Raw genomic sequence first — 15,031 nt, forward strand, 5'->3', positions numbered from 1 at the left:
ATAAGGGTCTCGATGAAAACAAAAATGACCGTTGTGTTTGAAAATGCCGGGGTAGATATTTAGCCCAGTCCACCCCAGTTAGAGGAGGTAGACTGGGTAAAGTCACAATTTGTGAGCTGAGTATTACTCCGTTTTATTGATAGTGTATTACAGGATATATATAGGTTCAAAAAGAGTTTAAAGAAATAAAGCAACAGCTGGTTTGGAAATGCTTTGAGAAGCACTTCAGACTAATTGTTGTTCATTGTATGGATTGTACTGCCCCGTTGACAAATACCAGCTGGAGAGATGTTGGCAGTAACAAACGTGTTTCTTAATTTTATCTGCAAACACCAGAAACTGCAAACCTTAAGATAATAAATAAGAATTGAAATACAAATGGTTATGCCAAAATAAGGTCATAGTCTTCATTTTCTTACTTGGTTGAGAAAAAGTGTGTCCAGTATATTACTGTAATAGTTTTTTTTGTATATTCTATGTATATTTCTTAAACTAAAATGTTGCCAGAAGGACAATCTGCGACTGGAGAGGAAGAACCTCCCAATGTTACATTAACCACATTGTGGACAAATCCACCAGAGCAGAGGGACACCGGAGCAAAAGGACACCAGAGCAGAGGGACACCGGAGCAGAGGGACACCGGAGCAGAGGGACACTGGAGCAGAGGGACACTGGAGCAAAAGGACACCAGAGCAGAGGGACATCGGAGCAGAGGGACACCAGAGCAGAGGGACACCAGAGCTGAGGGACACCAGAGCAGAGGGACACCAGAGCTGAGGGACACCAGAGCAGAGGGACCCCGGAGCAGAGGGACACCAGAGCAGAGGGACACTGGAGCAAAAGGACACCAGAGCAGAGGGACACCAGAGCAGAGGGACAGAGCAGAGGGACACCGGAGCAGAGGGACACCAGAGCAGAGGGACACCAGAGCTGAGGGACACCGGAGCAGAGGGCCTGATGTAGCCTAATCTGAAGACGAGCTGTAGAATTATAGAACTAATACTACAATTCTCCACCCGCGCAAAACCTGATTAAAAGGTCCTGTGTTTTCAACCAGCAACTATTAGGAAATATCACTGATCCCATTTCCCCCCCCCGCATGTTCACACTGTCACAATTTGAAACAAAAACTCAGTAAAATAATTTGCTCTCCACTCTGCCTTAGGCTTGTCATTCCTCATGGTCTCTGTGAAAGGTTTGTAGAAAACATAGTCATTGTATAATTTCTATTATCACTCTATCTGGTTGGAGACATTTAATAAGGGATGGGTTACCAGGGAAACCGCGATAAGAATGTCCATATTTCCTTTTCATTTACTGCAATTATAGCACAGATAGAAACCCCAAATCAATTGTTATATTCAATAACACTAATGAAAAAGGGTATACAGTGGGGAGAACAAGTATTTGATACACTGCCGATTTTGCAGGTTTTCCCACTTATAAAGCATGTAGAGATCTGTCATTTTTATCATAGGTACACTTCAACTGTGAGAGACACTGTATGATTTTTAAATAATTAATTTGCATTTTATTGCATGACATAAGTATTTGATCACCTACCAACCAGTAAGAATTCCGTCTCTCACAGACCTGTTAGTTTTCTTTAAGAAGCCCTCCTGTTCTCCACTCATTACCTGTATTAACTGCACCTGTTTGAACTTGTTACCTGTATAAAAAACACCTGTCCACACATTCAGTCAAACAGACTCCAACCTCTCCACATTGGCCAAGACCAGAGAGCTGTGTAAGGACATCAGGGATAAAACTGTAGACCAGCACAAGGCTGGGATGGGCTACAGGACAATGGGCAAGCAGCTTGATGAGAAGGCAACAACTGTTGGCGCAATAATTAGAAAATGGAAGAAGTTCAAGATGACGGTCAATCTCCCTCGGTCTGTGGCTCCGTGCAAGATCTCACCTCGTGTGGCATCAATGATCATGAGGAAGGTGAGGGATCAGCCCTGAACTACAAGGCAGGACCTGGTCAATGACCTGAAGAGAGCTGGGACCACAGTCACAAAGAAAACCATTAGTAACACATTACGCCGTCATAGATTAAAATCCAGCAGTGCACGCAAGGTCCCCCTGCTCAAGCCAGTGCATGTCCAGGCCCGTCTGAAGTTTGTCAACGACCATCTGGTGCTTTTTGGTCTAAACTCCACTCGCCGTGTATGGAGGAAGAAGAAGGATGAGTACAACCCCAAGAACAGCATCCCAACTGTGTAGCATGGAGGTGGATACACCATTCTTTGGTGGATGCTTTTCTGCAAAGGGGACAGGACAACTGCACCGTATTGAAGGGAGGATGGATGGGGCCATGTATCACAAGATCTTTGCCAACAACCTCCTTCCCTCAGTAAGAGCATTGAAGATGGGTCGTGACTGGGTCTTTCAGCATGACAACAACCCAAAACACACAGCCAGGGCAACTAAGGAGTGGCTCCGTAAGAAGCATCTCAAGGTCCTGGAGTGGCCTAGCCAGTCTCCAGACCTTAACCCAATAGAAAATCTTTGGAGGGAGCTGAAAGTCTGTATTGCCCTGGCGACAGCCCCGAAACCTGAAGGATCTGGAGGAGGAGGAGGAGTGGGCCAAAATCCCTGCTGCAGTGTGTGCAAACCTGGTCAAGAACTACAGGAAACGTATGATCTCTGTAATTGCAAACAAAGGTTTCTGTACCAAATATTAAGTCCTGCTTTTCTGATGTATCAAATACTTATGTCATGCAATAAAATGCTAATTAATTACTTAAAAATCATACAATGTGACTTCGTGGATTTTTGTTTTAGATTCCATCACTCACAGTTAAAGAGTACCTACGATAAAAAATTACAGACTTCTACATGATTTGTAAGTGGGAAAACCTGCAAACTCGGCAGTGTATCAAATACTTGTTCTCCCCACTGTATGATCACATTTTGTATTTCCATCAGATATTTACTGAAATGTTTTATAAAATTTAGGACATTTCAAGAAAACCTCAGAAAAGACCATGTAGGAAATAAGTAATTCTTTCAATTTCTGTAGCACTGCATCCCTTCTTCATAGTGCGGTCTACAGAACGATTAGTCAGAAGCCCCCTGCACTCCATCAAGGTCCTACATGGCATTAGACCAAGTAAGCCTGCCGACGAGATAATTGCTGACCCCTCCCATCCTTGTCACCCACGGTTACTAAGATTTGTATTTAATTTTTTTTGTGATTTTTATTGGGAAGTACAGCTTAGTCATTACCAAAATAAAATCCTGCAACCTGAACAGTTCTTTTTCCTGTGCTGTGGCAGTCAGTAATCGGCCCCATGGAGAGAAACAAGACTACACTCACCACATCCAACCACCTCCAAACTGCTAATTAAACTGCACTCTGCGGCTAGCAGAAATCTTCCCATCTCCCTATATTTACATAGATGAATAAACTATCTACACAGAACTGTAAATCCGTAAAGGTGTACATAAAACGTGAATTAACTGATACTAATGATACTATACTCTTCCAGGCCGTATCCCTTCATCTCATATGGTTACTAGTTATTTTATTGCATATGTATGTAATATGTATTGATTGAAGCCTTAGGTTGTCTAACATAGATAGAACCCTCACACATACTAAAATAATAATAATAATAAATAATAATAAATCCAATTCAGATTCCAATTCTATCCAGTCATGCCCAGTATGAGGGTATTATGGCAGGAAAATGAAAATGTATTCTCTAACAAGATTAGATTTAACCCCTTATCTGAAAGTGAATGGAAAATTATATGCTATTCCTGTATATACTGTTTGGTTTTATAACCAAACACATAATAATAACATTTCACTTTGTCTGGTTACATTTTGGCTACACAGTTCTTGATTCAAAGATACTGTAACAAAAAAAGATACTCTAAACCAGGGGTGTCCAAACAGTTCCACGGAGGGCCTAGTGTTTGCAGGTTTTAGCTTTTTCCTATAAATTGGTTCCCAGTTCAGGCTTAAACAACCAGGTGAGAGTAGAAACTAACCAATTAGTGATCTAATGAATCAATCAAGTACAAGGTGAGAGCGAAAAGCCTGAAGCCACTCGGCTCCCCATGGAACCACTTTGGCACCTCTGCTCTAAACGATCCCATTCCCCTTTCAGAAACACAGACTGTCATCTCAGATGCACTTCTGTTACAGCATAACAGTATATCTGTAATATCCCTTCCCATATGAAAGCATGACAGGATGGTTGCAGTATTTATCTGAAAATTATTTGGTTCCTTTCCAGCACATTTTATGGTCAACTTTTATGCATACAATGTTTGTCACAAGTGCATTTTAACTGGATATTATAGTTCACAGATATTTTGAGAGGCTGTTGAGAGTGTTTGTTGTAGTCAATTCAGGCACGTGACCCAGTGTTGTCTTTAACACAGGCGGAAATTATTTAATAACCTAAATCTAAAACAATAAATCTGTAAATGATGTGGACATTTTATAATTAGCAAGTCTTATTTGTGCAATTTTACATCAAGCTAAACTGTGCTTTTTTAAAGAATGTTCATGAATTTATAAAGTTTCATAAATCCTGAACAGTGGGTTAAGTATTATAGCTGCTAGCTAACATTGTTATGAGTTTTTATGATGCCAGCTGCTTCAACTGGTGCAACGCCTCCAGACTCCTCCCTTTATCATAATATTTCCAAAACTAGGAACTGCATTTAGTTTCCGCCAATAGTTTCATGTAATAAAATTGTGTGCATTAGGCCTTCAAGTAGGGTTGCAAAATTCAAAATAACCAACATTAGAGAAACAATATCATGGATGAATGATAATACATTTCCTGCTTATTCACAATACCAGGAAACTTCTAAACAGTATTTCAGGAAAACCTGAGAATTATGTCAAAGTTTACAGAATTATGCTAGATTAGAAAATAATTTGTATTGGAATCCAGCCAGTGTTAGTATTTTCTTTCAGATTTTCAGAATGAATGCAAGGGTAATATAAAGTATGTGACTATGTTAACTATTGAACACCTACAGTATCTCAATAACAGTTGCAAAACATCCAGGTTATTGGATTTTTATTTTATGATGTTACTTTTCTGCAAATATTATAAGAATAACCACTCACTCAATGTACATGCAATTCCCATTGCATTCCCATCCAAGATCTGCCCACACTGGAGCATTCTGGGAATATGACAATATCAGCATGGTTTTAATATGTATTACATATTCCCCTCTATAAAATTAAACATGACATGATCATACTCCCACACTCAAAACTGGTTTTCAACACCAACTACTAGTCGTTCTTTCAGTTAAGTTGATTTAACACCGGCATCAACAGTAGTTTGAAAAAATTATAGTAGGCACCAATTTGCTGTACTGCACATCTTGTTTATATAAAAATCTTGTTCATCTTTCATGAATAGGCAAAAGACCGAAGGTGTTACTCTTCCTCCAATCTCACCACTCATACCGTCTAAACACTCCTATAAATTCAAAACAATTTAATAAACATCATTTATTCCTAGGGGGAAATTAGTGTCCCATTGAATTTTATTTATGAGCAAGGGCATGGAGATAATTGTACCTCCCAATTCAAAGCAATGCTCCTTTATGGTATGTTAGAACAGCCATGTTTTCTCCTTTTCCCCCTTCTAGCACTGACTTTGCTGATAACTAGTCCATTGAGTAAGATGTACTTAATACTACTGAGTTGTTAGTTTTTCCCCCAAGCTTTCTTTTGATTAATGGACTAACTGTAAATCGCTCTGGATTGAAGAATCGGCAAAATTACAGTGACATTTACTGTATGCAATGTACAGTAAATGCAGTATGTGGACCGCGGCCAGCATCATTTACATTGTTTGATTAATTGTTGCTCACATCACCAATATCTCTAGTGAATCTCTCTGTACAACAATTAAACTGTAATTTTTTTGTACCAGCACATTGGGTGGACTAAGAAAAATCTTTCATCTTACCTGTCATTCTTTTCTTTAAAACACGTAATAATAAAACAGAACGAGCTTTCAAACAATCAAGCTTTCTAAATGCGATTTTTGAACTCATTTTAGAAACAGGCGCTCATTTTCAAGAGGATCTGCACATGAACAGAGTCCACCATAAACCAATGTACTGACCTTTGAAGCTGGCGTTGCATATGTACATGAACAGAGTCCACAGTAAACCAAGGTACTGACCGTTGAAGCTGGCGTTGCATATGTACATGAACAGAGTCCACAGTAAACCAAGGTACTGACCGTTGAAGCTGGCGTTGCATATGTACATGAACAGAGTCCACAGTAAACCAAGGTACTGACCGTTGAAGCTGGCATTGCGTATGTACTTGAGGAGGGTCTTCCCGTCGGCTGCCTCCATCACAGGACAGATGCCCGAGTGCTCTGGACATAGGTCCCTCTGCATGTTGTGAAGCGCGTGAGCCATGGCGTACACAGCGTCTATGACGAACTGCACTTTCCCCTCCTGCTCGTACTTGGAGTCAATCCCGATCCGCTCCTGGCCTGAGGTGAAGAGACATACGGGCAGAGGTCAGGAAAAGGACAGAATCACACACCGTGAGTTAGTCACTTTGTTGGGCATGCGGCATGGTTCAGAGCCTCTACAGAGTCAAACTGCAGCTCTGTAAAAAAGTCTAACCAACAGGGGGACGAGTGTGGACGTACGCTAAGCCATTCTCCAGGAGAAGCCAGCCAACTGTAAGCCCTGCAGGCCCTGAGATGTGTGGTAGTTTTGGGCCCGGCCATTTCAGAAGCGTTCAAGGCCATGACGAGCTTCCGCAGGGATCTCCACTGCTAGCAGCACTGTGTTCTTTTCCAGTAACCCTGCGGGAATCTGCCCTTTACTATAGAACTGCTGTCCCGTGTACTGTATGTTGTGAACGGTGGAGCTGAAAACCAGTCACGTTGCATTGATTTATATTCTGTTTACTTGACTTTAGTATTTTTCACCCAGTGCTACCTAGACTCATATATTTTACTGTTTGAGCCTCTGGAGTGGTGAAGAAAAACATGAATTGCTATTCATAAAATAAGTCTTTCTGGTTGCAAACTTAATTTATGAAGCTTGCTTTTGTTTTCTTTCAAATGTTTTCATGTGCATATAAGTATAAGTGGTCTCAATATGCGTATATATAAATGCACATTTTCATTAGGATTCTGTAAATACAGTGCTTTATAAACATGTGGGGCTGAGTTTCATGAAGAGATAAAGGACACAGTTATGAACACACAAAATCAATCCAACATGGCCAGACTCCCATTTGAATTATCAGTGTGTGATTGTGGGATGTTTGTAGATTTGTACTTTTGATGACTTCCACTTGTCTTGTTTAGTGTTTGAAGTTAGTCACATCATTTAGCCAATACAAAAGGATTTAACTACACCTGCCACAACATCTGCTATAATGGGCATGCGAGGAAGGAAACGTTAAACATCTGAAATCTTTAAGGTGTTTTCCTGTTGCTGCTGATACACCCACTGAAAGCCTAATTAATGGCCTTATTGTAGGTTTGTGGAAGAGTAACTCCCTCTCACACTTTTTTTTTAGGCGGAGATTCTTTTACTGAGGTATTTTGCACATTTCCAACATGCTAATGTGAACAAGCGCAATCATTAAACATGGCATATGGGCGCTGAATATATTAATTTGAAAGACGCAGACAGTAATTAACAAGGATGCATTAACATGAAGCAGCTCGTAAATCCACAGTAGAAACTAACAGATGAACTGTTTGGGAAAGCCGCCAGGATGGAAGGACTGTGGGATTTTAACTTGTAAATACTGAATAAAGACTTGCAGTTCACATTGCAAACTCGAGGAGGACAAAAGGCAAGCTGAATTCAACGTTGAAGACTGGCACTAGCTAAAGGAGGTCAAAAGCAATAAATGTTGACATTTTCACCAGCTTCTCTCCTTTCAACGTACATCTCAGCCCACACATAACCTTCTTGTTCTCCAGAGCAACGAATGGAGCGCTGAATGCAAAAGCTTTGAATGCAACAAAATAAAAAATATATATAAATACTCTAGATCGGCTTAGATGTGGAGAAAGTGAAAAATGGAAGCAACTCGACGGTGAAAAAGGACATATTTCCCTCACTGTGGATGAAGTACATGGATGTGAATAAGAGACACGTATATGTCGCTTTGTACAATGCTTAAAAGCTTTGTTAATATCCTAAATACAAAGTTGATCTGTTTTAAAAGGGGGAATACAAGTATCTGTAGCATGTGATATGGTAGGAAAAGTTGAAAGACGGTATATGACAATATCATTATGCCAACAAATCCCTGTGACTCCAACTGCTAAAGCTACTGTACGGAGGGCCTTCAGTACATCACACGGAAGCCATAAAAAAGATATCTCTGTCACAAACATTGACACAGTGTCATTGTGTCACTTCTCCCTTTGTTTAAATAGCTCATTATACACAACAGAAAACAACACTTCCACACTATCAATGCTCCCAAGTCTCAACATGCCTCATTGCAAATAAAGCTTACAATGAGATCAAGCCAGTTCTGGTAATAACCTTTTAGGGATTGTCAATAGCGAGTTACTTCGGAGCTCTACTCACTTATCTGTAGTTTCTCTGCACTTGCTATGCAAGCCCCTATTTAGCATATGTATCACAGCAACACGCTGCTGTCATAATGCCTTTGACTCGGCACAACTTTAATATCACAGTAGGACCAGCCTTTTAAGCTGTTAGCATCCAGTAGGCCTACTGCATTTGTCAAATATGTATTACGACTAAAGCATCTTCCCTATGCTGTACCTTGTTATAGAACTATAAAATACATTGAAATTACTTATAGACATCTAAAAGAAGCAGTATTAGTCCTAAGTAAAAACAATGGATTATTGCTATTCTTTTTGTTTTTGTTCTTCAAATAGTGCATGATTGCCAATGGCAATGCTCTGTCCCACAAAGAAACAAATGAACCAAACAAACAACCGTGCAAACAAAAATCTAGGCAGCTACAGTACCTACCTGTGCATTTCCTGCTGGTGTCCTCTCGTTTGGAAGAGCTGAGAAGCCTGCAGTCAAAGTTTTCCTCCCAGAACTCAGCAAACCACACGTTCCTGCGATTATTCTCCAGAGTGAGCGAGATGAAGTAGTCATCAAACCCTGGAGAATGAAAAACAAAAAGAGAATTCTTCAGTTCTGCACCAACTGAAGCGAACCTGGAGGAAATGAAGCAATACTTGGGCCTGTGTTTCTGCTGCACGGCTCCATGCTGGCACTCAGGAGTTCCATTACCTAGAGTATAACTAAGACGCTCTTCATCAAAATTTGACCACTTGCGGTTTCTCTGCATCATGTGCATCCATCTTTAATCACGGTTTTCTTTTCATCTCAGAAATGACATTAATATGGCAATAAAAAGCATGATGCCAAACAAATAATAACGGGGTGTTTACGTAAGTTTAGTAGGCTGTGTTAGTTCCAAGGCAGATTGTATGATTTAAGCATGTATATGCGAGTGTGTATGTAACAGGTGTTTTATGTTAGGTTAGTAGGCTGTGTTAGTTCCAAGGCAGACTGTATGATTTAGGCATGTACATGCATCTGTGTATGTATTGTATGTGTTTCTGGAATTAGATCGATAAACTGTAGATAGAGAGAGACCGAAGGAGATAATGTACTATGGTCTTAATCATGAATGTTCATGTATCGCAATTGATGCTTTTGGATTTTTTTGTGAAAGCCTACTATGAGAGTTCTGTGTACAGTTTTGTAAACTCATTGTTTCTCACCTTGCCTCTTGGTCTGTTGATGTGTTTTACGCCTCAGTCTTTTTTAAACTTCTGCATGAAAATTCATTCACAAATAACAAAATCAATAATTCTAATATGAATACCTGAAACTCCTCATCCACCATCAATACATAGCAGCCATCTGGGTGAGGTGCAGTAACCAATTTGAACCAGAACATTCACCACACCATTGTCTATAAGGCAGGGAGATGAGACATGATACAGGACTGTTACAAATAGATGACTAGGTGGCCGTGCTGTTCACCTGGCTGGATTGGGTCTTTGGACCTTAACACCCTTACTATTACGTTAGGTTCCATGGGACTTCTCATGACCACGGAGACACGCGTTTAACGTCCCGTTTCAAAAGACGCCAACCTAAGAAGAAGGGCCGGCTTCCGCCACAGCCGGATAAGCGGTCGCTTTGGGCAGAATATGTTGTAGGGCTCGAGAACTGTTGACCAACATTAAAAAACACTGGGGTTGCTGTGTGGGTTGGCACCGATGCCCCTCAAGGAATGTATTGGACGCCCCTCTGTCCTCTCTATGCGAGTCACACGCTCGTCTATACAGCACATTACTTATCGTTTTGGTGGATGGGCAGTGAGTACTGCCAGTGTCAACACAACTACCTGTAGGCCCAGAACATTTAATTAGTTAATTAGTTAATGCGCTACAGCAGAACTTTATAAATACAGTAAACACTAACGTTATACCATAGTGAATCTGATTAACATCTGTTCTACAACTCTCCGGGTTCCCTACAGAAATACCTGTGAGGGACATCATCTGTCTACTCTCAGTCTCAGCCTGGAACGTCCAGCACACACCACCTGTCAATAGATCTTCCTGACTGGCATGTTTCCTGTAAGAAATGAATTTGTAAGTCGGGGACCATATCAGGTGAAACCAGACTTTATTTTTCCAAAAGGAGAGGTTTGGAGAAATTGCCATTACAACTTCTACAGATTTTTTTGTCAATAGTGAAAAAGCACCGGTCTTAAGTCAGAGAAGCTCTTCTGAAGGTGATGGGAACAGCTACAGATCCTGTTATCATAATTAAAGCTGGATCTTTAGCTGAGGAAGTTGGATCCTACCAGCTCCATCAGCTCCATGAATGTGGAGGCTGGGCTAAAAGTGAAGAGTTTGTGAACTACTAAAAGGCAGATTTTGTATGAGCTAGTAGAGGAGCCAGTCAGTTAAACACTGAAGGAAAAGGAGACTAGATTCTTTAATGTAGGTGTGGATGTTGCCTACGCATCAACTGAAGAGAGTTTTTAGACCTTAGGGGATGTAAGTGACAAGTTTGGATTGTTGGTCCACTTTACACACTTGTCCAATGAGCTCACTGAGCACATTAAGCAACACCCATAAGCTGTGGCGACCAGTCAGATTTGGATGGATAGGAAGTAACCCTGGAGCACCTAATTTGCCATAAACCAACATGACCACTCCGGAGCTTCTTGCCTTTCTTCATGAGAAGAAGCTATCCTAATATGTGGATAGCCCTCGGGAACACTGTCACTCACAGTGACAGAGGCTGCTGCAGAGAGAAGCTTTTCAAAATTGAAATTGATTGAAACCTACCTGAGGTCTACCATGGCTGCTATTTTATTCAATCATGTTTGTGTTCCCCCAATCTTTTGTCAGTAATAAAGGATGTTATTTTAGCATTGGCTTCGTTGTTATTATTTGTCATCTGTTGTAGTGGTATGTTAAGCACCACATCACTATTTACTCGCAATAAGCAATTTTTCTTTTTTGTAAATGTAAGACATTTTTATAATATTGAAATAAGAGGTAAAATATGGTCGAGGGATTGTTGTATGTGTGTGTGTGTGTGGGGCGGGTGGGGTGCACCATCCCTAAATCTTGCCCAGGGCAGCGAGATTACCAGAATCAGCCCTGCACAGAAACAGGGCTTGGCTGGATTAATCATCTCAAGCTGTTACATACTTGTAGTCATACAGTGATGTCTACACAGGTTCCCTCGCTCTCACACAGTCAGTTTTATCAGCTGAATCGGGGAGATAATGACTAATCGTAGCTAAATGACTAGGCAAATTTTTCTATTGAAACGGGGCATCATTGATGCGTGCTGGTTTAATAGACTTTTCTTGCCTCCTGGCTCTTACCAGACCATGTATTTTCATGTCTAGACCGCTCTAATTAAAAATGCTTTATAAAAACCCACAATTCACTTTCCATCTAGTCCCTAGATTGTAATGATGAGATGCTATTATCCCAGTGACACTGAGCAGAACTGTAAAATAAGTCACCGCTGACTGGTAAAATAAATAAATAATTGTAATTCTGCACAATACTACAGTATAACAAGGTGTGTCCTACTGTCTCCTACTACCAAGGATTATAGCATGTATGATTCAATTGGGGACCAGAAGATAGTGGTTTTTCTAGCTGGCCTGCACTAGGAAAAAGGTTATTTCTGGTTAAAAGGTTAGGCTTATAGTAAAACTGACAGTTAGGGTTGGAATTCCTGGTTACTTTTAGGTTAGGGTTAGGTAGTGGACTAATATCTGATTCCATTCAGGGCACAAGGTACACAGGCTCATGGGTGTAAGGGTTGGGCATTAGATATCAATTCATTTCAGGTATAAAGGTTTGGTAATTAGGGTCATGGTTAAGGATGAGGTTTGGATCAGAGTTAAATGTCATGAATTTGGTTTTCTAGTTCCCAGAAGGATAGGAAAACAGATGTGTGTGTGGTTAGGGTTTTTGTGTGAGTGTGTGTGTGCATACCTCTAATAGGCAGGCGCTTGGGCAATATTGTGAGCGCTCCTACAGCCACCTCTTCTAACTGGTTTATCGGGCTGCTCTTCGTGCCCCAACTGTCCGATCCAATCCACAGGAAATGGCCCACCTGATTGGCTCTCTTGGTGGCATTGAGAACTCCCCTACAAGGGCAGCCATGTGTGAATCAGGAGGAAGCAGAAGAGACACATGCAATACAATTTCTATTACGACAGAGCACAAGAACCTATGATGCCTATATCAGTACATTTATTTTGTGAACTATTTTTGAATACATACACTGTTCACTGTTCATTTACTGTTCATTTATATACAATACTTTCACATCATTTATTTATTGACTGTATATATTACATTGATGGATACAATATTTTTACATCATTTATTTATTGACTGTATATATTACATTGTTGGATTCAAGGCATGAAAGGTTTTTCAGCTGTCTTCCTCATTGTCTGCCATACATTAACTCCACCTCTCCCTCGTTCTTTCTCTCTGCTGTGTCTATCTATCCATCCATCCGGTAGGTCTGTCTATCCCTCCATCCAGCTATTTCTTGTAGTGTTGGACAGTGAAACCACTCAGACAGCCACATCCCAAGAGGCTTTGTAAATGAAACCTCTGCTTTGTTGTGATATTCCATATTCTCAGCTCAACCTAGAAGCACGTTTCTGTTTGGGTTATTCGAGGCACGGTTGCAGACATTGAGTGTACACACTCAATTCATTGGAATCCATAGGTAGTGTTGCATTTGAAAAGATTAAACAAATCGAAGGGTCGTAAATATCTAAAGTTCATGAATATCTACGGCTATTGAATATCCATACCACTGCAGTGTGTAGCTTCACCACCTACCTAACACAGCCCAACACACCACCTACTCAACACAGCCCAACACACCACCTACCCAACACAGCCCAACACACCACCTACCTAACACAGCCCAACACACCACCTACCCAACACAGCCCAACACACCACCTACCCGACACAGCCCAACACACCACCTACTCAACACAGCCCAACACACCACCTACCTAACACAGCCCAACACACCACCTACCCAACACAGCCCAACACACCACCTACCCGACACAGCCCAACACACCACCTACTCAACACAGCCCAACACACCACCCACCTTACTCCCGCCCAGCACACCACCTACCCAACACACCCTAACACACCACCTACTCAACACAGCCCAACACACCACCCACCCAACACAGCCCATGACAACAGACAAAGAACAGAACCTCATTAGTTTCACTGGCTTGGTTTAAGACAGACCTGCAATCTGAAGGCCACACACTATCACAACATTCAACACTCAAATACCAATAGAAACACACACATACACACACACGTATGCACACACACACATACACACACACACGTATGCACACACATGGATGTTATCTGTCTGCACCTCCAACGTTGAGTCTCCTCTATGACATCAACCTTTAGAGTTTCATCTGTGAGCTAAGATCTCTTGACTTGGCCTGTCATCCACGAGCCCTAAACAACACTGAAGCATCGGGATGCTTTGAACTACACAACGAACCGTATGTCTTCTTCACTGGCGAAGATGATGATGGCCCGGGAGCGGTGTGTTTCCAGCAGCTGTTGGATGGCTTTGTCATAGTCCTCCAGCCTTGGGTTGTGGGGAATTTTCAAAGACTGTGCGATGCAAATCCCACCTTTTTATTCAGAAAGAAAGAAAGAGAAAGACACAGAGAGCGTCAGAAAACAGGTAGAACGGAACACAGGAAGAAAGAGTGAGATAGACAGAAAGAGTGAAAGAAAGAAAGAAAGAAAGGATGAAAGTGAAAAAAAGAAAGAAATACGTGCGTGATGGAGTGAGAGCTGAATAATGAGCTCTCTGGTATGTTTACACACAGATACGGGAATACACACACAGAGACACGCGCGCAAAACTCGTGTCAACACTGCGTTAATCTCTTTCTCATGGAAGTCAGATCCATGTGGATGTGGAATGCTTTCAAACAATGGGATTCTGCATGGAAGACCCAGATTGTAATTATGTTTTCATCCTCATTATTGTCTTTGCAAGACAGACAGATGACTGGCAGAATGAATAAATCACAGCGTACATGTTCTATACATTCCATTTACATTTCAGTTATAGTGGGATGATTGTTTCACAATAAGTGGTCTCTCACTGGGAAGGAAAGAAACACAGCAAAAATGTGGAACTGAATGGAAAACTCAGACAGTTGAGTTTCCCACAGAGGGAAATTGTAATTTTCAAATTCTAAACAGAGTCCTGAGGCTGAATCCTTACAGGGCAACGGAATAAGAAGATGACTTCTAAAGCAAATGAAAACTCAATCAACATGGTAGAACAGACTTTTTAACCACAAATGTTTGGAAGTACATTTGGGCTCAAAAGTTTGCATACCCTGGGGAGAATTGGTAATATATATATATACCATTTGTAAACAATGAGTGAGCAGGCAAAACACATGTATTTTGTT

General features: G+C 41.1%; 1 protein-coding gene across 1 annotated transcript in view; it reads right to left on the bottom strand.

Annotated features, from left to right (window-relative positions):
- Nucleotides 1–15,031, bottom strand: part of LOC105030112 (metabotropic glutamate receptor 7) — an 87,685-nt gene that overhangs the window by 24,058 nt on the left and 48,596 nt on the right. Inside the window, exons 3-6 of the mRNA XM_034296005.1 lie at nucleotides 14,098–14,233; nucleotides 12,522–12,676; nucleotides 8,995–9,132; nucleotides 6,300–6,500 (exon numbers count right to left, since the gene is read on the bottom strand). Coding sequence (XP_034151896.1) covers nucleotides 6,300–6,500; nucleotides 8,995–9,132; nucleotides 12,522–12,676; nucleotides 14,098–14,233 — 630 coding nt within the window. The remainder of the gene's footprint in view (nucleotides 1–6,299; nucleotides 6,501–8,994; nucleotides 9,133–12,521; nucleotides 12,677–14,097; nucleotides 14,234–15,031) is intronic.

Source organism: Esox lucius, chromosome 12 (assembly GCF_011004845.1).
Source record: "Esox lucius isolate fEsoLuc1 chromosome 12, fEsoLuc1.pri, whole genome shotgun sequence".
Taxonomy (NCBI): domain Eukaryota; kingdom Metazoa; phylum Chordata; class Actinopteri; order Esociformes; family Esocidae; genus Esox; species Esox lucius.